The sequence below is a fragment of the Vicugna pacos genome, chromosome 10 (genome assembly GCF_048564905.1).
Source record: "Vicugna pacos chromosome 10, VicPac4, whole genome shotgun sequence".
NCBI classification, from domain to species: domain Eukaryota; kingdom Metazoa; phylum Chordata; class Mammalia; order Artiodactyla; family Camelidae; genus Vicugna; species Vicugna pacos.
In genome coordinates, this window is record NC_132996.1 from 10,488,905 (window position 1) to 10,514,955 (window position 26,051).

Genomic DNA, 26,051 nt, shown 5'->3' on the forward strand with positions numbered 1-26,051 from the left:
TGCTTCCACAAAAACTTATTTTCTCACAGTTCTGGAGGCCAGAACTAGACAAGACCAGGGCGCTGGCAAAGTTGGTGTCTGCTGAGATCTTTTTTCCTAGCTTTAGGTGGCCCCCTTCTCACTGTGTCCTCACAAGGCCTTTCCTTAGCACGTGGGGAGTGAGAAAAGAGAATGATGCTTCTGGTGTTTCTTCTTGTAAAGCCAGGAATCCTATGAGATCAGAACCCCACCCTAATGATCTCATTTAACCTTAGTTACTCCCTCAGAGGCCCCATCTTGAAATACAGCCATACTGGCAGTTAGGGCATCAACATACGCATCTTGTGGGGACACAAACATTTAGCACATAACATGGACCAGGAAGGCTGGGTTCCGACCCCATCCAGAACCACCTGCCATGGTCTCAAGGGAAGAAATCTCTGAGTTAACTGGCAAAACAGGATATACAGCAGGAGGAGGCCCACGATTCTTCAGACCTGGGAAGCTCTGTATTTGTTGTTCTTGAGGGAGGAGGACTCTAGATAATTTAGGAAACTTGCTGCAAGCCAGACAGATACAACCCAAGGCCAGATATAGCCTGGACCAGCACTTCCTCACCAGAGTCTTAATTCATTTCTGCTAGTTTTTTATGTTTGAGAAGCTCACTCTTTTAGTACTAAGTCAAGATTGATGACCATTGCCAAGGGCAAGCTTTGAATTAACACTAGCACCCATATTATGTCTTTTATTATAGTATCATTATTAAATTTGATATACCAGGGTTAGAGTACATGTCGACCTCTGTGCTAGATGATAATTTTTTTAAGGACAGAACTTCCTTTTTTTTTTTTTTCTCATGTACTTCAAAGGTCTTTTTTTTTTCAGTTATACATATACACATATATATCTATTCTTTTTAAGATTATTTTCCATTTACAGGTTATTACTGAATATAGTTCCCCGTGCTATACAGCAGGTCCTTGTTGTTTGCCTATTTTGTATATAGCAGTGTGTATCTGTTAATCCCAAACTCCTAATCCATCGCTGCCTCTTTCCCCTTTAGTAACTGTAAGTTTGTTTTCTACGCCTGTGAATCTGGTTCTGTTTTATAAATAAGTTCATCTGCATCATTTTTTTTAGATTCCACATATAAGTGATATCATATATTTATCTTTCTCTGTCCAACTTACTTCACTTAGTGTGATAATGTCTAGGTCCATCCATGTTGTTGCAAATGGCATTATTTCATTCTTTTTTATGGCTGAGTAGTATTCCATTGTGTGTATATATACCACATCTTCTTTATCCAGTCTTCTGTGATTGGACACGTAGGTTGCTTCCATGTCTTGGCTATTGTATATAGTGCTGCTGTGAACATCGGGGTATGTGCATCTTTCTGAATTAGAGTTTTTATGTCGTCCTGATATATGCTCAGGAGTAAGATTGCTGAATAATATGGTAATAATATGCTTTTTAAGGAAACTCCATGCTGTTTTCTATAGTGGCTGCAAAAATTTATATTCCTACCAACAGTGTAGGAGGGTTCCCTTTCCTTTTTAACTAGGCTGTCTCTTTCCCCCAACTGCCCACCACAGTAAAATGCACAGAGAGAAAGCTCACTCTTTCTTTTGTTGTTGTTGTTGTTGTGCAAATAATAAATGTATCATATAGTCAAATAATCTATGTCCCAATAAGATATTTAAACTTTACTTCCTTCATTGTCCCATTATCTTTAAAATGAATTTTAAATTCACTTTCTGCTGTAGACTCTAGATTCTAAGGAAAAAAAGAAGTGTTCTTAAGCAAATGAGGAGTGCAAAGGAAAGGGAAGAATGCTTTTTAACCTGTTTTAAGAAAACAAAATGTTTGCAGAGTGCTTTGGAGGTAGTATCTATTCTTATGCAGATGGGATCATTGAAATATCAGGGGAGCCAGCTGCCACCAGGCAAGTGCTTGTATGACCGGAAGTCCTCATTGCAAACCCTTCTTGGCCACCATACTTTGCCTTTCCTGGACATGAGAGCGTCCCATAGCGTAGGTAACCTCAAAGAGGCAGCTCAGTGCACTGGTATCTCGAATCTCTCACCTGAAAAACCAGGAAATGAATCTGATGACACTAAGAAAGTCTAAGACACAGCCGGAGCAGCTCCCTCTTAATGGGCCTTTGCCAAGCATGCGCGCACGCTGGTTGATGTGTAAGCGTTGCATCTCGACCTGTTGTACCTGGAGCCTCAGGCTAAAGCGCCCGCACGTGGGTCTGGGTTTAAGTGTTCCTTTCTCCTGTCACTTCCTTGCTGTGTGACTTGCAGCAATTAACCTGCTCTCTCTGATCTTCAGTTTCTGTCTAGATCTGTTCTTCCAACCTGACAGGCGTATTGCAAAGATCAAAGGAGGAAATGAGGGAATGGGTAGGCGAGCCTTCTTGAATGGTAGAGAGATACAGATGTCTCTATTTTAAAGTGTCCTATCAATCCTATGGTTTAATAGCGTAGGCCATTTCCCGCAAGCCAGTCCCAGTCACAGGAATTTGGCTGAATTGTATAAGCACATCAAATACATGTCTGAGTCCCGGGTCCTTGGACAGACTCTCTGGCAGCAATGCCCCATAATAGTTAATAGTATGCCATTGGAAGCAGCTCAATCTGGATTTGAATCACACCTTTGTAAGCTAGCATTTAGGGAAAGATATTTTACCTTCCTAGTCTCAGTTTCCCAATCTGCAAAGCAGAGTTAAATACAAAAAATAATAGTATCTATGTTATATACTGAATGCTGTATCCCCCCAGGTTCCTACACTGAAACCCTACCCCCTAGTGTAACAGCATTTGGAGATGGGGCTTTGTGTTAGGTGAGGTCATGAGGGTGGGGTCCTCACAATGGAATTAGTGCCGTTATAAGAAGAGACACTGGTGGACCCCACCAGGATGCTAGTCTTTGGTCTGATTGTCCTCAGACCCAGTCCTCATGCCCTTGCTCTGCTGCATACCTGAGGTTTAATCGTCAGGGGGCTGTGTCTCCCAGGTTCCAATGTCCCCTGAACTGGCTGGGTTTAGCCAATGAGAGGCACTGGGAGGAGGCTGAAAGGAGAAGGAAGGGAAAAATAAGGGTCTTTTTCTGCCTTTCACTTTCTTTGCAGCAGCAGCTACATCTCCTCTAAATTCCTGCTTCCCCCAGGCAGCCCACTATGGTTTCAGCTTCCAGTGGATGACCCGGTCCCTGATCTCTCCTAACACTGCCTCCTCCCTTTGTCCTAGCAATCCTGGAGGAGCAGGAGCTTCTGCTGTCATTCGTCTCTGAGTTGCCTCATGTCCTCTGCTGGCTTTTCAGCTTTTCTAACACTTGTGTAGTTAGTATCTTGGTTTAAATCTCTCTAGTTTCAGTAATCAGAGTGATTTCCATCTTTCTGTTAGTTTCCACTCTAGCAGGTTGTCTCTGTCTGCTCGGGCTGCCGTAACAAATATCATAGACTGGGAGGTGTAAACAACAGAAAGAAATTGGTTATCGCACAGTTCTGGTGACTTGCAGTCCAGGATGAGGGGGCCAGCATGCTCCAGTTCTGTTGGGACTCTCTTCCCGGGCTGCAGATGTTTGCAGTTTTTGCTGCGTGCTCCTGTGTCAAGGAGAGAGAGAGAGGAAGTGAGAGAGAGAGAAAGAGAGAGAGAGAGAGAGAGAGATGGCTCTCCACCAGGGATTAATGTTAATTAATTGAGGATTAATTTTACTTATATGAGAGATCCTGGCTATTTAATTTAATATTTTATACAAAATTTAATTAAATATTTTATACAAAATAAGTAAGTTGATGGTGAGTTATTATTCAGTTAGTGGCAGATTCTACTCATTGTAAGACATTCTGAGTATCACCATTCATCTAATATACGTGTCACATATGTATTCTCATTTCATCCCAAATAATGTATACTGTTCTCCATTTTTTCCTTTCTACTTAATATTTTTTGCCCTTAGCAACTGAGGGTACCAGGGTGTTGGGTTCAGAACATCCTAATCCCGCTCCCACCCAGCTGTGGGAATGTCCTGCCATCTCTCCACCGTGAGCCCTTTGCTCCATGTACAGAGAACTGCCCACCATTTCCCAGAGTGCCCACTCTCTCACACTCCCCTGAGATCATTCCTGCTGTTCCTTGCAGGGAATGTCTTTTATTTTAGGACAAGCTCATTATCACCTCCTCTGCAAAGCCGTGAGCCCAGCTCTGTAACAACTAATCACTCCCTCCTCAGTGCCCCTAATGTCCCCTTGTTTTCCTGAGATTACTGAAGGGATGATGTGGTCACATACAGCTCACAGGTGTGCACTGTTGTTCTCCATTAGGCGTGGTTGGTGGCTCAGGAGCACAGAATCTGGAGGCTGAATCCTAGGGGAAGAGGCTCCGTGCAGTGTGGGGTGAGGGTTTGGAGTCCAAGAGAACTAAGTCCCAGCCTGCGCTCTGCTGCTTCCCAGTGTGGCTTTAGACAAGCAAATTCATCTTTGAGTCTCAGCTTTCCCTCCAGCTAAAATGGGGACAATCATGTCTTAGAGTCATCTTAAGAGTTAAATTAAATGATCCATGTCACATGCTGGTGGCAGGGGGCGGTTTTTACCAAAGGCTGGCTCTCCCCTTCGCTTTCCTTCTCTCCTACAGCCAACCTCAGCCTAGTGAGGCCCAGGAGTCACGTCAGGCCGAGCGCAGGGGCGAAGGGCAAGGGAGTAAGTATTTTAGGCTTTGTGGGCATACTTGGTCTTCTACACATAGTCTTTTTTCTTTTACTTCATTTTATTTTACAGCCCTCTGAAGATGTTAAAATCAGCAGGCAATCCCAAACCACGTCCTCGGGCTGGGTTTGACCTACTGGCCCCAGTTTCCTAGCCCCAGTCTGGTGCACTGCTTGTGCTCAGCCTTCGCCTGAACATGCCCCTTACTGTTTCTTTTCATCTTTAACTTTCCTTCTTTTTTCTCTCCTTTCACTTTATCCATGTCCCTTCCTTCCAGTGCAGGAGTTAAGAACTAAAAGTGTGAGATCGCTCAGGCCTGGATCCAAATCCTGGCCCCACTGCCAACTGGTTGAGCGACTAGGAAAAAGTTACTTAGGGCATCGGAACCTCAGTCCATGCACCTTGCATACAGCCCTGTGCAAAGCTCCTGCTCGAGCTGGCGGGGAGGTGGAGAGAGACAGCGGCTGTGCAGGGGGCTGCTGGAGCTGCTTGAGATCAACACAGTGAGCAAACACGACTGATGCCCCGCCCCGCCCGCCTAGGCCCGCTGTTGAACCCTCGCCCGCACACCAGCGCCTTGTAAGTGCTTCTGTGCCCTCATGCCTCTTGCTTCCCTGCCTCTCCTTGTTTCTGGTTTCACACTGTAAGGAATTCATGATGTCCCAGGAAGAATCCTGAGGGAGGAAAACATGCTCTCCCAGGAAATGCAACAGTAAGATCTTCACAATTCACACACCCACTCGGCCACTGTTGTCTTTTCAGGCTCCACTCCAGTTGTGTTAAAAAGCGTTTGTTTTTCACAAGGAGGAATTGAGGCTTTCCTGTAAGTGTGAACAGAGGAAAGGTAGATCACTCTGTGATTTCCAAATTGCTAAGAGCACCAGGAGGCCTCCAGCCAGATGAGAGCAGATGGAGTTTCTGAAGATGCCGTGTAAAACTGACAGATTCTGTTAATCAACCCAAGAGGAAGAAAGATCCGGTGAGGGGGAAACACTCAGCTAAGCCGGATGGACACTTCAGACTGGAAATTTCCTGGGAAATTTTGTTCCCCCTAATGGTGGCTCATTGAAGTTTTAATTATCTTTTGTTGAGGGGAGAAGGGGGAATAGAATGAAATATTCTTCTTTTTCTTGATTTAGAATCTTTTGAGTTCACTATTTAACCCAGAAGATGAAGATGCAAGATTTAAACTCATGGAAAATCCTTTGCTTTGTTTTCTTTCACTTGTTTTCATTCGGGGTAACAAACTACTGAATCCTCTATCAGCTAGGAGTTGTGTCCAGCTTCTAGACACAGAGACCAGGAAGGAGGGAAGTTTTAAGCAGATCCAATGTTATGTCACAGTCACGTGAAAGAAATCTAGAGCTGGGCAGCCTAGAGCTGGTGCAAAAGCTCCTTCTGTTTTTGTTTTGCTCAAGCATAGCTAGAGGCATTCATCCTCAAAGTCCCTTATGGCCAAGATGACTATCAGAGCTTTTTCTGCCCTACGCACATCTTTGACAGAAAGGAGGAAGAAGGGAAGGGCACAGCTTTGGAGATTTCCTAGAATTCTCACGCGACACCTTCTGCATTGGTCTCATTGAACATCCTTACCCATGAGCGAGACTGGGAATCACACAGCCCTGAAGCTAAGCATATCGCCACCCAAAATAAAGTCTCGGCTCACTCATTAAAGAGGAATGAGAAGAGTTATTGGATGCGTGACCTGTAGTGTTTGCCGTAAATGCCTTCTTTGCTCAAGTTTCTGTGTATGGGGGAGGAATGAGGATGTGCGTGTGTATAGGTGTGTGTGATTGAGAGTGTTTTTCAAAATAAGAAAGGGATTAAGACAGTCTCTAGCTCAGGGAATGTGCAGTCTAGTCAACAAAACTCACACCTTAATACACACACATTCGCATGCGCACGCAGGCACTTGCTTATGCCCAGCGAGCCTCTTAGAGGTGAAGTAAATGAATTAAAGAAGTAAAAACAGAGCCACGGAAACTCTACGTTAATTCACGCTGCCAGGGCTGCAGGGCATGCTGTGTCTCAGCTGTCTGCTTGGTTTCTCTCATCTGGGTCTAGAATTTGTGTGAGTGTATTTGTGTTCATGTTTGTGACTATATCCATCCTTTTTTTTTTTTTTTATAAAGATGAAAGTGAACGGAAAGTAAGATGAAGGACTTTTTCCAATTTCTTCCTATCCTCTCCTTCATGCTTTGATTACGCTGAACAAGGGGGAAGTCACTGCCATGCTATTACATGCGTGTGCACTGTTACTTTTACTAGTCCATGCGTTTTTCTTTAAAAAAGATATGGGATATACAGAGAGACATAAAAACAAGTTTTAAAAAATCAGGAAATGAAAGTGAAAAGAAAATCACTGGGGAAGAAAAGGCAGTCTAGAGAGCGGGTAGGAGCTTGGACTCTAAGGCTTTGCTGCAGCCCCGCCCCCTTCCCTTGTTAACTGCACAGCTCGAGCAGATCACTTGGCATTTCTGCGCTCTATTTGCCCCATCTGTAGAATGGGGATTATCATGCCTGCCTCAGCTGGGTTAAATGAATTTATATCTATGAAGCTTAGCACAGTAAGAGACACATGGGTGTTTAGAGTTATTTTTATTTTTATCATTATAGGAGAATAAGCTGGAATCAAGATAGGGGCTGTATTTAGACAATGTACCATTAAGTCTTGTTTTGTTGTTTTGTCCTCATTGTGGCCACAATGCTGCCACTAAGTTCCACTTTTTCATTTGACTCTCTGCGTGTCTGTAAGCTCAGGAGAGCTTTACCTACTCAGACGGCCGTCATGAGGATGAAACGGGCGGTGTCTGGCACAGTGCCTAGCACATGTGGCAGGTGCTCAGTGCCTGCTTCCTCCCTTGCCCTTTCCCCCTTGGCCTCCCCTCTTGCTTCAGGACCAGTCCTGCCTTTCACCCTGACCTTCACAGACCTCTGACTCCCACCTCACTGTGTAGATCAGACGGCCACAAGGACAGCCATTGTCTGGCTTTCTTGGTATCTGCATCCCTGACACCTCATAGGACCTTGATGGGTAGTTGAATGAGTGTATATTCGATAAAGGCCAAAGAGAGGATAATTGAAAGAACAATGCATCAAGTTAAGAGCAGGAGTGGAAAGGAGGCTATTGTGTGAAATTTGGGTTTTTATCATGGTTTATCTCATTTCATTTGTCTTCTATAAAAAAAATGTAAGCCAGACACCTCCTTCTCTGTGTTTGACAAAAGAGGCTTAATGGGCAAAATGCTTTTTTTTTGGTGTAATGATTAAATGGTATGTCAGCAAAGGATAAAAGAATGGTCCCCTTAAACTTTCGGCCAAGGGAAAATCCTCAACAATTCAGTCATTGGATTGATCCCTTTGCCATTTGGAGCCCATCTGATGCCCTGCAGGAGGTTCTCTGCAGTTTGCATCGTGCATCAGCACGTGTTCCCGAGGAGACAGAAAGACAAGCTCTCCTCCTCTCCCATCTTCAGACAGGAGCTGGGGGGCTCCTGGTGCTGTGGGGCCGGGAGAGTCCTGGCTGGGACTATTAGCGTTTTTCTCCAGCATCTCTTAGCTGACCCAGGCACACTGTCCAGTGCCCGAGGGTCATGGTAACAATAATCACAAGAGTCAATCACTGGGAGCTTCCCCTACCCCTGGCGTGGGGTTAGCAACTCTATACGCTATCTCATTTAGTCATCCCAGTAGCTGTATGCGTACCTAAGGATGTTATCGTCATTTTGCCAGGAGCAAAAATGAGACTCGGAGAGGGTGAGTCACCTGCCCAAGTTCACAATGCTAGAGTGAGGATTTGAATCCAGGATAGGCGTTTTCACTGGCTGGTGGTTTTAATGCCACTACCGTCAGGTCTTCTTCGGATGGACAGAGCAGAGTGTGCAGGAGCAACTTGCTAGCTTGGTATAAATTTAATTCGCAGAGGAAGGCCGTGGCAAGTGGCTCGGGGCCCAGGGAACCCCTGAGTGAGGGTAGCCTGGATGGCAGCTAGGAGACAAAGGAGAGTGTGAGAAGCTGCCGGGGAGCACTGGCGTGGGCAGGGGAAGGGCCGGCATTCACTCCTTGCTGCAATCCACCAGCGTTCTCCACAGAAGTCCCATGGGAGGGGGACGGTGGGGAGGGGCAGCGGAAGGCATGGTCTCTGCCATCGTGAAGCTTACAGAGACACGTGTCATTCATACAACAATTCTGGAATGACAACAGTGAAACATGAGTGCTTCAAAGCGGGAGGCACGAGAGACCACGAGGTCCAGCTTAGGAAGGACTGGATTCTGGGCTTTACATCTTAGCCGCTCAACTACTCCTACCTCATTTGCAAAGGCTTCCACAGCAGGCAAATGTCATTTACCAGGATTCTTCAGCGATTTAAAAAAAAAAAAACTTTAGGGAAATGAAACCAGTCACCATCTTGGAAAAGAAAGAAGAGGCGATCTATATACTGTGTGGATTCTTCTCAGGGATGCAGGCTCAGGGTGAGCTCACACGGAAAGACCCAGGGACTGGTAAAGGGAGAAATACTCCAGAAGACACGCTGGGGACAACTGTGCCCTCCACGGGCAGCTGGGCACTTATTCAATTCATCTGCTCCTCTCTTCCCCACTTCCAGAGGCAGGTGGAAGAGTAGCGATGGCCAGAAATCCCACAAATGTGCCTGACCTTGCTCTTCTGGGGTGATGGTCTGCCTCCAAAACACATGCGCTGACATCATTTCAGGCTGTTGCTTTTGCTGACTGAAGATAGAGGTCAGGGGATAAAGTGTCACCATCCCAGGATTTAACATCCTATCCACAAAGAGACCTGGGGGAAATATACACTGAACAGCATAAAATGGTTTAAGAATCTAGGTCAATCTGTGAATGAACCATTTAGAAGGCACGGGGAGCTCAAGCTACCAGGCCATCCGAGGCCTGTTGGGCCCTCCTTTCCCCCTGGGGTCTTTGTACATCCATGGAGCTGCCCCTCTCACCCCTTCCACTGGGCCCTCTGAAACGCATGCTGTGTCATCGGACAACGCCCCCTGTATCTTCAGCTTCTCTGGATTTCCCCTTTGAACTAGGGCTGTGCCGCACAACTCAGAATCTAAGTACCGTTCATATCATCTCCTGTGTAAATGGTACTTCTGAAGTTGGACGATGCTGGCAACCCTGCCTCCACCAGTTCTCTTACTCAATCCTGGTTCTCCTAAGTGGAGGCCGTTTTTTTCCTCTCTCACATCTAATCCTTACTTCCCACTGATGCTTGAAGATCATTTTCTTCCCACCTTCAGAATCCCCAGGTCCTGTATCCACCCCATCATTCCTCATTGTTACTGTTGGCTACCAACCCCTGAGTGCGCCCTCTTTCGGTAATGACTTTAGCACCACAGTGTCTTCCATTTCACTACCAATCTTGTCTTCATATTTTCCAACAACAATAGCCATGTGGATAATCCATCCATCACTCTGGCCATTTCATGCCTCAACATCCTCACTTCTGATGATCTGATCCTTCATCCTACCTCATTTATCCCACCCCATAATCATGCCCTTGACCCTGCTGTCTCCTGATTTCTCAATTTCAAGTGTCCTGCTTTCTGATTACCAGCTGTTGTACGTCTAGTTCACTTCCTCTAAATACTCTTACTTAAAAAATTCTTTAACCTCATCAAGATGAACAATCCACTGGAGCTATAATCGGCCAACTTATTCACATCTTTCTTCCCTCCTTACCTAGTGCAGAGTCCACAATCTACAATTATAATCATTCCTTTGTCAACACTCTTAAATCACTAGCCCTTCCTTCCTTCTGGAGCACCAACCAGGCTAAGTTCCAACTTGATTAAACCCTGCTCTTACTTCTCTAAGCTTGAATGCCCACAGCTGAATGTTCCTAGACTGAAAAAGAAAAAGAAAAAGAAAACACACACACACACACACACACACACACACACACACACCCCATATGACCACAAATCTCAAATAGACACTCAAGTAGACAATTTGCAATTTTCCACTCTTCAAAACTGTTTCTCTTTTTTTCTCTCTCCTCAAATTTCACACACCTGTGCCCTTCCACCCTTGACCTTGCCTTATATTTCACTAGGAAAATAGAAGCAGACACTAAACAAAGAACTCCCTTTTCTTCCCATATCTAAACTCCCAACCTGCCTGCACTGGAGATACTGTTTCCTCTCATGTTAGTTTGGATAAAGGGCCCCCAGCCCCCAGCAAAGGGGGTAGCTCTGCTTTTGCCCTGCGGCTCAGCTTTCTCACCTTTTCCCAGAATCTGCTCCTGTAAACATCCCTCCTCTCTTCTGCATAATAGGTCATTCTCTTTCTGCTAACTCACCCAACTGTCACGCAAGCTCTGTCTTAGTATCTCTCTCAAAACAAAGAACGAAAAAGCTCAATTCCATATTCCTTCCGACTCCTGCCGCATCCCCACGCCCCCCGGCACGGCGGCCTCCTTGGGAGAGTTGGTTATGGTCCCTGCTCCTGTTCCTGCCCTCACGCTGTCTTCTCCCTTCACCCCTAGGGCTCCTCTCCTTGCCATGCCACCAGATCAGCAGTGACTCCATGTCACTCAGCCCAGGGATGACTCCTATTCTTGTGACTTCCCCGTATCAGAAATATTTGACTTACTGGCTATTATCTTCTCCTTGAAACATTTCCTTCTGTTGGCTTCTGTGATTCCACCCTCGTGAAATAGCACTACTGGTAGCCCAAGCTACCATCCTTGAGTCTCAATTTGCTCTCTCCCTGCCTCAAAGCCATCAGCAAATCCTCTTGAGTCTTCCTTCAAAACACATCCTGAGTCCATCCATGTCGCCCCTTCTCCACGACTACTGATCTAACACAAGCCCCCTGCTTCTATCCCTGGTAAGCTCAAGACGCATTTCTCTGCCTCTTCTTTTGTTCTCTTCCATTCCGCACACATTAGTCAGAACAAGACTTTGTAAACATAAATTTTGTGTCTCCCTGCTTAAAGCTTTTCAGTAGTTTTCCATCACATTCAGAAACTAGCACCAAGCAGTTCCCCACTCCCCACCCCGCCAACACCCCTGGCTTCCAGGGCCCTGGGTGACCTGGACCTGCCTTCCTCTCGGACTCCACCTCATTCTTCCCCCCCTCCCCCAAGCCCACTAAGTTTCAGCTGCTTGACCGTCTTTCAGTTCCTCTCATAGGCCAAGTTTATTCCCCATCGAGGCCTTTGCACTAGATGGCTCCTCTGCCTGCCCCGTGCCTCCCCCACTGCACCCCATATTTGCATAACTGGTTCCTCTTACTCTTCACAGCTCAGATGCCAGCTCTTTAGAGAAGCCTTCCTTAACCACACAAACTAAAATAACTGCTGCGTTAACCCTCTGCTTCACTACGCTCTGATAGTGCCCTTGTAATTCCGTGGGTCTCCACGTTGTCTGTCTTCCTCTAGAACACAAGCATCAGGGGTACAGGAGCTTGCTTTGTGTTGAGCATCCCTGCATTTCTAGCACCTAGAATTGTGCCTGGTTCTTCATAGGCCGCGTCATTAAATGAGCATCATTTGAACGAGCCTAATGACCACATGGCGCTGTGATTAGATGTCGTATGAAGAGGATATAAAACAAGACCTTTTAGAAGCTTAAACTCTATCTCAGACTCTCCTCTGAAACCCTGTAGTCTTCTCAACCATTCTCACAGTCTTCCTGAAAGCAGAGATCTTGCTTTCCTTTTTTTCTATTATACAGAACCTCTACCATGCCCCAAAGCTTACAGCTGGTGCTCAGCATATCACATGTTGACTGTGCAGCCTGAAATAATTACTGAACAATGCAAGGCAGTGATGTTACACTTGTCCTGTTTGGAACCATGTATCTGGCAGATTTATTTAGTGGTTACAGAGCCAGAAATCAGAGTAGCTACCAAGAAGGGGACAAAAAAAAAAAAACCCAGAAAATTCAAAATAGATGTCGCAAATTCCATGCTCTGAAACACATGCAGTCCTAATGAATAACACTGGGAACTGCATTCAGTATCTTGTAATAACCTATAATGAAAAAGAATATATATGCATGTATATAACTGAACCACTATGCTGCACACCAGAAACTAACACAACATTGTAAATCAACTAAACTTCAATAAGAAATAAAATATACAAAACACGTGTAAATTACAAAGAGCAAAGCTCTTTACACAGAGCCCTCTGATTCTTCCTTTCCAGGAAGTCTAAGAAGTTTAGCTGATTTCCAGGTCTGCCTGAAACTGTTCCTTCATCAAGTCAATAAGTATTTATTGAGTTGCTTCTACGTACCAAGCACTTGTCTTAGGAACTGGGTGGAAATCGAATGATGAAGGATGCAACGATCTTTGCCCTTGTGAAGGTCGTAATCTAGGGGGGAAGGGTGACATAAATATTTTAAAACATGTAAACTAACATGTAATTATAAAACAATATAAATACCATGACAGGAGAGAACAGGGTAGAAACTGCATTAATCTTTGTCTCCTTTATTACGTGTTTCTCGTTGTAACAATACACGCTTTGTGAGAAGTTAAAAACAAAATAAATGTTTATAATCTCCCCAACTCCTGCCTTCCGGAGTAGAATTTACAATCTAAGAAAGAACTTATGAGCAGTAACAGCTGGCATCCTAATGGATGGTTTGTTTTTCAATCAGACATAGAAAGAGGATTTAAAAAAATCAGATATAGAAACAAAACCAAAACAGACAAAGCAAAACACCTCCGTCTCAGGTTACTTTAAGCAAATAGTCCCATAACACCTGCTGGGTCCCAGGGGCAGTGTCATAGTAGAGGCCAGCACCGTATCTAAGGTCTATAATGAGGACCCGGAGCCATCTCAAAGAGGAAAACATAATCTAGATTCTGTGAAAAAGAAATAGTAATATATACTGGAAACTCACCTAAAAGTTTTTAAAGGTTTTAAATTGTGCCTTGTGTGTCCTCTTTAAGATAGCTGTAACTACACATAGGTCGTAAAGATATTCTAGGAATTTTATACTTTTTCTTTGAAATTTAGGTCTCCTGTCACTCTCAAATTATTTTTGTGAAGGGAATAAGGTAGTAACTGAGCTTCCTTTCATTCCAGATAGCTATCTAGTTGTTGCAAGAATACTTGTTTTTTTAAAAAAAAAAATCTCTTTTCCCGCCATTGAATTGTCTTGGCATCCTTGATACTCACACTTAATGGTGATGCACTAAAAAAGTGGACATGAAGTTCCCTGTGCGCTGGCATGGCTTGTTGACCAACAGGCTTAACTGGAGAGTGATTGGATATTAAATCAGCATTTTAATTGGTGAGTCATAAATGGCAAATCCATAGGTCTTAATTCCAGGATCTTTGAGTATCTCCAGAGAAAGACCCAACATCCTCTTGACTATTAGTACAAGGCTGGTTTCTGACATTCTAGGAGCTAGTTGGGGAAAGAACATTGAGAGTTTCACCATTCAAGACGAGTTCTCATTTCAGTTTGCAATCGTGTCCCCTTCTCTGTGCCTGATGAGTCAGATCTATTTTGGTTCAGTTTCACTGGTGAATAAATCATTCACCTCTCTTGGGGTTGGTTGAAGGAGAGAGAGACACCCAACTTCGACGTGGCAAGAATCATACTAACTTGTTGACAGATCTCTAGCCAGTATCCCTGCTTTTAGTCCACATTGTTATTTTCACCTAACTCTTCAGCCTTCCCAGGGCCCTAAAGACCACAGTGTTTGCTTATTGTCGGTGTTCCCTTTGCAGTTATGGCTTACTCCACTCTGCAAAGGTCTTGCCATTCTACTGTGTTTTCAGATATTACAATAGTTGTGTTACCCAAATCTCCTAATTTCCTTGAAGATGAAATTTCTGTTATTGTTTCTTACCGTAGTGGTTGTTCTTGTGTGATGTCGGTGAGGCAAGTGGAAAATGGTCTTTATACTCCACCACTTAAAGCAAAAAATATCATAATTGCACACTTACAGAGGTTATTGGGTTTGTAGGGTGATGAACAAGAAGGTCCAGTTATGATTCAACAAAGTGTGAAGACACTAAAAACAATCAATATTTTCTGATCCATATAAGAAGTCCAATTCACTCTGGGTGCCCTTTAAATGTGAAAAAGTATAACACTGCTGCCAGCCGGGTCAGTCCTACCGGCTCCCCGCGTGGACTTTCTGATCCCTTGCCCTTAACCCTCCCTTAAGTAATTCTCTCTTACCTTCACTCAGTGCGTTTTTTGGGAGCACATATTACATGCTGGTAACTATACTGGAAAATGGATGCAGCTATGACCATAATAGACTTCTCCAGCACTTGAACGGCTTATAGTCTGGTAATGGATAGGAATGGTAATCAGGCCATTACCATATGCTGAGGTCAGTAGTATGATAAAGGCATTACCGACTGTAATGGGAACACCTGGGAGGGACACTTAACCCCAGACTCAAGGGCCTGAGTTTCAGGGAAGTCTCCCAGGGAGAGTGACATTGGTGAGAACTGAAGGATGAGTGGTAGTCTGCCAGACTGGAAGAGCGAAGCGTGGGTACAGAACCGGCCAGGAGAATGATTCAGCCTGAGACAGCCACGTGGGCAAAGACCCAGAGATGAGACCAGGACTAGTTCACAGGAACATGTCGAGAGCAAATGCAGAAGCTCCAGTGCTTCATCTTCTACAGATTTTTTTCTCAAGAAGTGGTCTGTGGAGCCCTGCTTTAGGATTATCATAGGTCACTTATTAAAATACAGATTCCTGGATCCCACCCCAGAGGTGCCGCATCCTGATCTTTGAGGAAGAGGCCTGGGAATCTAGGGGCTTAACAAACACTCCAGGTGCTTCTGTGACAAACTAAAACGTGAGCATGGGTGAGAATTGAGGCTGGAAATGGTAAACAAGATCTAGACAGATGGAGAGCTGGGGCACCATCCGAGAAGGGCAGAGTTATTAGGAGCATCTTTTGATTAGGTATTAGACAAGTGACTACCATATTTTTTTTTTCCTGGATGTTCACCAAGTAACCTAAAGCCTTTCAATAATTCAGGCTGCTTCAGAACACAAAGAGATCAGGATAATTAAAAAAGAAGTCCAGAAGTACTGTTCAGAAAGAGAAAAAGGAATAAGGTCTGGAAAAAGAAGGAAGAAGAGAGGAAGAGGGAGAAATCGTAATAAAAATCCTAGTTTCTGTCCATCTTTCCTTTTGCCCCAGTGAAAATGACTGCCTCACATCACAGTTTCCCAGAAACACTTCCCACTGTGATTGAGCGTCCGTAGTAAAGATTTCTCACTCTCCCATCTTGTCACCCTCTCCTCGGGGCACACTGGGGATTTACATTTCCCGACACACCACCCTGCCCCACGGTTGGGCAAAGCCACGTGACGACTTCTGGCCAATGGGCGTGGAAAAGGGCACTGAATTACCGGTTTGACTGTCTCCCTTCCCCTGTTGTGTTGACCATGAAGAAATCCTCATGTGAAAACGATGAAACCCACAAGGCAAAACAGACTGGAATGCTGAGCCCACATTGGGGGGGTGATGCGCTCAAAGAGTCGCCTGAAACCTTAATGGACCACACATGTGCGAGAAATAAACTCTGGCTGTTTCATGAAACAGAACGTTGAGAACATCTGTTACTACAGCACAGCCTGGCCTATCGGAACAGTGTAACATCCACCCCGTGTCATGCACCTCTGTTAACAACAGTTCTCTCTGTGACTGCCCACCCCTGCCCGTCACGGGAGAAAGAGCACTCCAAGACCTCACTTCTATGCCCCGTTTGCTGAAAGTCTAAAGACGCTGCTGGTGAAGATGCTGTGAAGGTTGTGGAAAGGGCGACCAAGGGTTGAGAATATTACGTAAACTTAGTGGATAAAGCAGTGGCAGGGTTTGAGAGGACTGACTCCAATTCTGAAAGAAGAAGTTCTATTTGGGTAAAATGCTAATAAAGAGCACTGCATGTTACAGAGAAATCATTTGTGAGAGGAAGAGTCGATGGATGTAGCAAACTTCATTGCTGTCTGATTTTAAGAAATTGCCACAGGCACCCCAGCCTTCAGCAACCACCACCCTGATCAGTCAGCAGCCACCAACACTGAGGCAAGACTCTCCACCAGCAAAAAAGATTAAAGACTCACTGAAGAGTCGGATGACGGTTAGCATATTTTTAGCAATAGAGTATTTTTTAATTAAGGTATATACATTTTTAGACATAATGCTATTGCACACTTACTAGACTTCAGTGTAGTGTAAACATAACTTTATATGCACTAGAAAGCCAAAAAGTTTGTGGGACTTGCTTTATCGCAGCGGTCTGAAACTGAACCCACATCTCTGAGGTAGGCCTGTAGTCTTGTCATGACCCTGGCTGCAATCCTGTTAGCAAGAGAGGAACCAACAGATTGCAGCAGGCAGCTAGCAGTCTTTGCCGTAACTACTCTCCAAATTGTTCTGGCCCTTATTAGTAGAACCCTGTATTTGGGACTAAAATCTGAATACTAACAGATAGACATAAGAATTGATGGTAAAATTGGGAGGGAGGGGGGTGTTGAGCTCTATTCAACAATGAAAAAACTGGAAAACTTTAATTTTGAATACTGGGAATTCACCCTGACTTTTCTTATTTAACCTATTATCTCATTGTTTCTCTATTTCCTATAGCAAAAGTTTCATCAACCACTAAGACAAGACATGCTACAGTCCTGACACTGAGAAAGGGGAATAAGGTACCCAAAAATGCAAGACACACCACAAGACTCAGGGATCTATAGAACCCACAAGGTTATAACTGAGGTTATATGACTATATATAACTGTAAATTTATGTAACTAAGATCTAGAAACCTTGTGACACCATGTGGTAATTGAAAGCCATCTTTTCTATGCTTACAGTTCCTTGCCTATAGACTGAGAATGTAAAAGTAGACCTTCCTCATCAGGACACTGTAAACAAGAGGGGGAGTAGATGGTCCTAATTCTAGAAACAAAGGCAAAGAACAACATTGATGGTAATGCCCAAGATAAAATTCCTTTTTGTCTTACATCCCAGGAGCTTCTTCCACACACTTAGCATTCAACTCCCTAAACTGGTTAATGACCAACACAGAAGGTCCTCAAAGATAGTGAGCCAATGACTAGAACCCACAGATGTTCTGAAGAGAGGAACACTGATGTCTGTGTTCAGGGCTGGAGTACCTGGAAGGACCGTCTGGCATCTCATTTCTGTGTTTACTGTTTTCCGGCTCTAGAACCTATGACAATGCAAGTCAGCCCCAAAGAGCATTAACTGACTTTCCTCCTTGAGAATTTCTCAACCACTAGAGAATTGAGACACCAGACTCAGATCCTAAAATACCTTCCCATTTCATTTAGAGTGAAAGCCAACATCTTTACAAGGTCTACCATGGCTTATCATGTCCGGGCCCTAGTACCCCTTGGACCTCACTTCTTATCACCCGCCCCCTTGATTACTGGATTCCAGCCACTCTGGCCTGCTTGCTGTTTCTCAAATGCTCTGGGTACACTCTGAGCTTAGGGTCTTGACACTGCTATTCCCTCTGCCTGGAATGCTTTTTTTCAGATATCCACAGGCTTTAAGTCTTTGTAGAAATGCTCTTTTTGATGACGCCGAACCTGACCATCCTATTTAAACCCCTCCCCACCCCTCTGTGCTCCCAATCCCTTTTACTCAGCTGGAGCAGACCCTGCTGACACTCTGTCCGTGACCCCACAGCCCACCTGTGGTGGACAGTCTCCACAAGCTGACTGACATCCCCATTAAGCACCTCAGTTGTCTCTTTCACTTCCTGGGGGGTTCCTCCAGGGGTTCCACCACTCAGGGGTTCCACCACTGAAGCTTGCCTGCCAAGCCTGCTGGGAGCCCCTGAGTTTAACGGGAGCTGAGGATTCAATGCCCTCGGGGCAGCCCTCAACTAAGGAGGAACCAAATTAAAGGATAAATAACCCAGATTTCCCAGCCTGCAGGGGAACAATTCCAAGATGTTTTCATGTGACATCTCAGCGGGTTTCTAGCACGATGATGAGCTCCCTGCTTGGTAAAACAGTCAACTTCTAATTAACAAACAGTTCACTAGCTTTTCTCCCTTCCCTGTGTCCATTTCTCTTCTCCCTCACCTGTACGCTCCTAAATTAACTAACTGCGCTAAAACCCTTGTCTCAGGCTCTTCTTTTGGGTGAAACCAATCTGAGTTGCTGCTTTACACTTTTTGTCTTTCATGGCGCATATCATCCTCTAACATACTGGGTCAGCTACTTCTTTACACGCCCTTTGTCTATTGTCTGTCTCTCCCCACGGGAATGCAAGCCCCGCAAAGACAGGGGCCTTTGTTCATTCTATTCATTGATATATTTCAAGTACCTAGAGCAACACCTGGTATAAAGGCGTTATTTGCTGAAAGAATTAGTGCAGAAGTAAGGCTTACTTAAATCTATTCTTGAAGGAGTACTTGGATCAGTTTGGATGTTTTAGCAGCAAATGATAGAAAACCCAATTCAAAACACCTAAGGAGGACTACTTGTTTCACTTGACTAGAAGCCCCAGGTTAGCATGGACTCAGGAAGGAGGAAAGCAGAAAAGGATGCTGACTGGGGAACCAACAATGTCCACCACGTTCTCGTGGGCCATTGTGAGCCCATTTTCCCCACAGGACCTTGGGGAAAAGAAAATAAAATTGTCCTCTGGGTAATTCGTTCTGTTAACTCATGATAAAAGAAACAGTATCTCTCTGGCCAAGTATAAATCTGGTATAGATCAAAAGTGTGAGCTCATTGAAGATAAAATGTGTCATCAGAAGAGAGAATGGTTGGTAGTAGAGGGGCTCGGGGGAGCTGGGATTGCAGCTGGGCCCAGAGAATTTCTCTGAATCTGATCATGCAGAAGCCCAGGCTTCCCCGTGGTCACGAGTGCTCTCAGAGCTGCTCACCTCATTACCCTCCCATTCCTGTGCACCAAATGATTTCCTGATTTCCAGCTCAGCCTGGGATGCCTCCACACTCCTAGGGTCCACTGGCATTCTGGTCACTGGAGAGTTAAACAAACGAGCCGTGTGGCTTACTCAGCCATCTCTTGTGAGTTCTGTAATCCTTGTCTTTCAGCAAAAGTCTAATCATCTCTGAGTATATTAATTGCTCCAATTTGGGGCCCTGCAAGGAGAGGCAGTATTGCATCGTAATTAAACACACCAGCTTTGGAGTTAAGAAGGCGTACGTCTGAATCCAGCTCTGCCAGGTATTACCTGAGGATCTTGAAACAAGTTGCTTCACCTACTGAGTTTCATGTTGAGCTGGAACTAATAATATCCACGTTGCAGGCTTGCTATGGAGTTTAAATAAAATGGTGTATGTGAGTGCTTGGCTCAGGTGATGGCTTGGGGTAGGACATACTGAACGAACAGCACCTCTTCTGATCAAGGCTGAGAACCAGAACCTTGAGCCATTATAGATTCAGTCTCCTGCTAGCGATGGCAGCCAGCCAGCTGGTCAACCTTCTCCTGGCAATTTCCCTCCCCCATCATGAGGCATCTTTTCAACTAACTTCAGTCTCCTGAAGAAATAGAGTCCCTTGAAGGATAAGTGGGCCAATAGAGTGATTATCACTCCGAAGCCATATTTGTGTTGACGACTAAACACGTACCCCAGCAGCACATTCCGTGCCTCCTCCCTCCATTCATCACGGGCACACACGCGCACACATGTTCATGAGCACAGTATCCCGCTGTCCACGCAGATAATCCACCCTTCTCCCTGTGGACGAAGACTGATCTGGCATCGACATAAGAGATGGATCCTTGACAGCAAACAAAGGGGCCTGACTTCATTTTAGGTGCTGACTCCAAGACTCAGTTGCTGATTCCAAATAAAGGGGTTGCTGCCCAGAAACCCATGGGGGCTCTCCCTGGCATTTGAAGAAAGAACAACTGTAATTCCACAGCATCCTATTATTTGATACTGAACAGTGACAGTTGCTCTGGGATTTTTACACAATGTGATAAACTATGTGCCGTTCCCCAACAGCAGCCTCCTGCTGTCCCCAGCCTTCAGTGCTGACAGGTAGCAGAAGGAGGAAAGAAGGCAGGAGGGACTAAAAGAGACATTTGAGAGCTGGAAAAGGATATTTCCCTCCCTCTACCTCTTTAATTTCAGGCTAAATACCTACAACGTGTATCAGTCCGGAGCTGACAAATGCACTATTTCTATAATGTTATAACCAAGAAATTATGTGCAAAAAAATCACCCTGGGTAGTTTTCTGAGTAAAAATTAAATATAGGAATATCTTGGAAGAGTAGTAATTCTTTCCTTCCCTCTTCTCTCACCTCTCAGATGATCTCCACCCTCTTCTTCTCTTCTTTCAATCTTTCTTCTATTGCATCCAACCTGTCACTCAAGCTACTGAACTGATAGAAGGGTTTATCAAAATCCTTTTCTACCTGTATTTGGAACTAGGCTTTGGAAAACCCTAGAATTTTTGGAAAAATCACCCATTCTGACTGGATCCCCTGGCCTCAGGAGCTGAAAAAGGACGTTCCAGCTCTCAGGGAAGGGTCCAGGAGGGCATGGATCCAAGGATAACTGATGGGGGACAAGCGGCCAGGGCCCAGGGAAGCAGAAGACAAAAGCCTGAGTCAAAAGGCTGAGGGTGAGACTAGAATCTCTGTTGAGAGGAGACAAGATTAGAGCCAAAATCAGTCAGAGGCCAAATTTGAAGACTTAAGTGAGCATGAATATGGGAGAATAAGGAAGAATATGGTGCACTGGAGCATGTAGATGGCATAAAGAGTCAGGGGGGAACTTGGACAGATGTGAATCTTTCATGGGGTGCATTTGTTGGGAGAAGCCAGGCCAGTTTTAAGGAATCAGATAAGACAGAGCCAAATCTCCTCTGCCCAACTGCATCTTCAACCCCCACAGGTAAATCTTTATACATTTTAACAGCACTTGCCTGTATCCTCCTCCCCTAGGCTGTTGAAGTCCACCAGTTGGCCCAGTCTGAAGTTTCCCACAGAGTGAGACTGATGAAGGGTGTATGTTCCCTGAAGCTGGAGAGAGATGGGGTGAAGGCAGCTTGGAAATCCCAGAGACAAACAGGATCTCAGCCCGGTGCTCCTGAGAATAAAGTCTGGGCAGGTCTCCAGACCAAGGAGCCAGAAGCGAATACTAGAAACCTGTGAGCGGAGGCCCACGGGCGGACAGAGAGCAGAGTGTGGTCCTGGGGACTTGCCTGAGTCACCTGGGCGGGGGTGGGCGGGGGAGCTCTCCAGGGGCTGTGAGAAGTCTGGGAGCGCCAGGTGCAGAAGGGTCTGCCACAGCAAAAGGGCCAGGACGTAGGTCCTTTCCCACCCCCCACAGCCTGTTTGAGAGATGAGGTCACGTAGCCTCCAGGGCGCTGGGGTTTAAGGAGGAGCCGATGGCCTTTAACCAGTACCTGCGGTGAGGGCACTGCTACCGACGCGGCAACCTGCGTCCCTGAAACTGATAAAACCGTATTGTTTCTGTCTGATTCTATTTGAAAAAACAATATCCATGAAAATATCAACATTAAGCCTGAAGTTTCAGGGGGTGGTTGTCATTCAGGTAGGAAAATTCACCGAGCTGTCTCTGCAGAGGCACGTGGAGGATGGGATTTGCCTCTTTCTCTCCCCGCAGCCCCCAGGGTGCTGGGCAGGCGGGGGTGGCATCGGCTGGTTTTTATTAAGAGAGAGCAGAGATACTGAGTGCTAAGAACACGAAGCCGTACACAGCCCGTCAATAAGGTCTCTAAAACAGGCCATTCTTTCATCAACAACTATTTACTAAGAAGCTATCATGTCCTGGAAGGGGGCTGAATACTGAAATATAATTCTCTACCTTCAAAATATTAGCAAACTCAGGTAAAGCAATAAGCAGCAACTTAGATCTACTGTTAAGTAGTGACTATAAACACAAGAGCTCAACGAAGGCAAAGTAGCATAGGTCAGTATGGTTTCTTTCTCTCTTTCTTCCATCCTTCCTGCCACAATATCCGTGAAGAGCCTGAGCCAGGTACTGGAATAGTCAGTGAACAAGGCAGACAGGGTTCTGCCCTGTTGGAGCTTACAATCTAGTCGAGAAAGCTTCATTGCCCAGAAGAAAGGGTAGAGTTTAAAATGTCCAAAGGGAGTGGGGAGGTCATTAGGGCAGGGTCAGCTGTAGGAACACAGGCATGACTGGGGATCGGCGGGGGGAGGGCAAAGAAATAATTACATGGCCAAAGGGATCATATGTTCTGAGACATAGGGGCTCATTTATAAAGCAGGTGAGTCAAAGGAACACTTACTTTTTTGTTGTTGTTTTCATTTCTACATTCTACCAAGAGAATGGTTTCTTCCTCACTGACTTGAATTTCCAGCTTGGCTGTTACCTTTCTTAGGCTCTCTGATTTATGTTCATTGCTTACACTTAACCATTGTAGTTCAGGACGCAGCCAGCCTTAGTGGAAAGAGCCCAGTCTGGGAACTGGTCGACCTGGCTCAATGTCAGTGAGTGTAGCAATATGGAAATGCAAGGAGGGGGAGGCACCACTTAAAGTCAAACCCTGCAGGAGAACTGTAGCTCCGGTCCAAGCCCCGCACTGTAACCCAGACCTGGCGGCACACCGTCAGGCAACAACTGGCAGTGACAACTCAGCCCCGTCAATCTGTGTTAATTAACCTGCTCTGCGGGCCAGGTGCACTCCTAGGTGTGTAAGGGGAAATCACTGGAGCACGGTAGTGTGGTCCCAGTCTCCATCTTTGCGTGCCGCAAACACCTGCAAAGAGACGACTGCAATAATGTTAATAATGTTCTAGAATCTGAAGTTCCTGTGTGGGCGTGGGGAAAGGGGAGACTGGCCACTGTAATCAACTTAGAGAAGGCTTGGAGGGAGGAAGAGGGCCAGGCTGGTATCTGGGCTGGCCTGGAATTCCAGCCATTTTTCAGGCACACCCTGAACCTAAGCAGTGAGGCCACTTACTAAACATAGCTAGTTTGTTTCCTATGCTGGGTGGCTTACACGCATAACCCAAATGCCAGCTGGGGTCACCTAACCACTTCAGACCTAGAGAAAATCAGTTAGGGCGACGATTCCGCATCTTACTGAAGTTCGGGGCCTTTAAAAAAAATACCTCTGCCAGTTCTGGATGGACTTGTCACCTTTAACGTGCTCTCTGTTACACACCCAGAGAAACATCTCATCTCCTTCCTTTATTTAGAAGACAAAAGCAAAACCAAATAAACAAACCCCTTAAACACGGAAAACATTTGTGAATATCACAATTATGATTCTCATATCCCAACTAAAGAGCCAACAAAAACAATTTTAAGTTAAACATAATTAGTCATCTCCCTTTTAAAATTGTTCTTCAGCCTTCCCGACTCAGGAATTTGCCCATGTGCCCGTGGTGGTCTCCCATGACGGGCTGCCTTCCCTCAGTAATCTCCTCTCTCCCTTTTTACCGCCCCGCTCTCTTTCTTCCCCAAGAGAAATTAAGTGTTGAAAGCTTTGGCCATTTATAAAGATAGATTATAAAGTGAAAAGAGAATCAGGGTGAGGGTAACCTCTAAAATGTTGACTTTTCATTGCATGCTAGCTTTGGGCATATTTACCAGGGTTAGAAGAGGGGTTTGAATAAAGAGGCTGTTGTTGGACAGTAATCCAAGACATGGCCATGCGTTCACCACTTCCTTCCTCTTAGTCAAAATCTTATTGTTCCGGACCCCACTCCCCACTCTCTTTTTCCTGATAATGGATGATAGGTCAACAGGTCAATCAGACACTGAGTCACGGAGTGTAAATCTGGGAGGAGGAAAGGGGGAGCAAAGACCAATCAACCCTTATCAACTGCTATTTGCCAGGTATTTTGCTTTTTGTTTTTTGTGGGGGGGTTGTATATGTATATTTTTATTAAAGAATAGTCAGTTCACAATGTTGTGTCAACTTCTGGTGCACAGCACAATGCTTCAGTAATACATGAACACACGTATACTCATTTTCATATTCTTTTTCTCACCACAAGTTGCTACAAGATATAGAACATGGTTCCCTGTGCTCTACAATATGAACTTGTTGTTCACCTATTTTTTATATCAGTTAGTATCTGCAAATCTCGAACTCCCAATTTATCCCCTCCCACTCCCTTCCCCCGCTGGTAACCGTAAGTTTGTTTTCTATGTCTGTGAGTCTGCCAAGCATTTTGTTAAGTCACCCTTAAAGGATCTTACGTGCTCTCATCTGAGCCCTTGGTTTTATAGTTGAGAAAAACTGAGATTCTCCAAAGTGAGAGGGTTGTTCCACATTTTGTTGCACAGTTTGTTGGTGGCAAAGCCAACACTGGACACATTTCAAGCTTGCCTCAGCCTAATTAATGTTCTAATGAGTTTTATCCTCAAGAAAATCCCTATGAAGGACACTCAGGGTATGACTTTCAGACAATACAGTTGGGTAGCATGGACAGTTCAGGGAAGGGAGGGGAATCATTTGGTGTGGTGGGGGTATCTGAAGGGCAGATCAGATCCAGCCCCAACTCCTGAAGCTTACTGTGCCCATGATTCACTGGCCTGTGCAGGAGTTTGAGGGTGTTGGCTCTTTACAAAATTTCTCCTCTGTCTGCTGTTAAGGCTGATACATTTGGCTTTTGGCTCAAGGCAACACAGTTCATCTTCCCAGAGTAAGCAGTAAAATTATGTCTCTCCAAAATCCTGTGTAATAGATTTGGATGGGCGATTCAAGCCTTCAGCCTTCAGTGTCATAGGCATCCTGCAAAAAAATGTCCTTAAGCCCAGTGAATTCTGGAGCATCAGTAAAGCTTCGCAGGGTGTCAGGAAGCCAAGTCCTTCTCCAAGTGTTTCAGCTGAGAGCACACAGCCCACCAGGTACAGCTGGCTCAGCGAGGTGACTACTGTTTTTGGCCATCCAGCAACAACTGAAAGGGAAGCGCTCGACCCATCACTTGACCTAATCAGAGACCCACCATCCCTTTGGCTACAGGCATTGGTTCGGTGACAGGCATGTAGCCTATGCTGAACTAAACCCAAAACTCTTTCTTCAAGTACAGGTAATACTCTGCGCGGTCCTTGGCTTAAGTTAATTTGAGTTGATTCCTGTCTTTTTCACTAAGAGTCCTGAAAAATACAGTAATGTCCTAGTTTAAAACACAGAAAATGATCGACGGTCCACTGAAGTTTATTTGCATTTGGCCTGAGTCATAAATTCTTCTGTGGTCCCCATCTATGCTGAACCTAACGGTGGTAAAGACAAAGCTGTTGAAAACTGGACTTCTCCCCTCGGTAACTGGAGAGAACTTGGTAATTGCTTTGCCTTTTGCAAAACAGAAGTACAGAATTTACTAGTCTTCAAAGCAAACAGAGAACCAGATTCAAATTGAAATTTAAGTGGCAAA

General features: G+C 45.1%; 1 protein-coding gene across 1 annotated transcript; it reads right to left on the reverse strand.

Moving 5' to 3' along the window:
- LOC140698742 (uncharacterized) lies at positions 1-25,661 on the reverse strand. The gene is made up of 9 exons (XM_072969670.1): positions 25,623-25,661; positions 21,599-21,956; positions 14,533-14,595; positions 12,962-13,039; positions 9,347-9,487; positions 5,427-5,511; positions 3,487-3,589; positions 2,966-3,056; positions 1-2,065 (listed from the first exon to the last, which is right to left on the reverse strand). Exons 1-8 carry the CDS (start codon positions 25,659-25,661, stop codon positions 2,973-2,975), a joined length of 951 nt encoding a protein of 316 aa, XP_072825771.1. The 3' UTR covers positions 1-2,065; positions 2,966-2,972.
- Between the last annotated feature and the right edge of the window lie 390 nt (positions 25,662-26,051).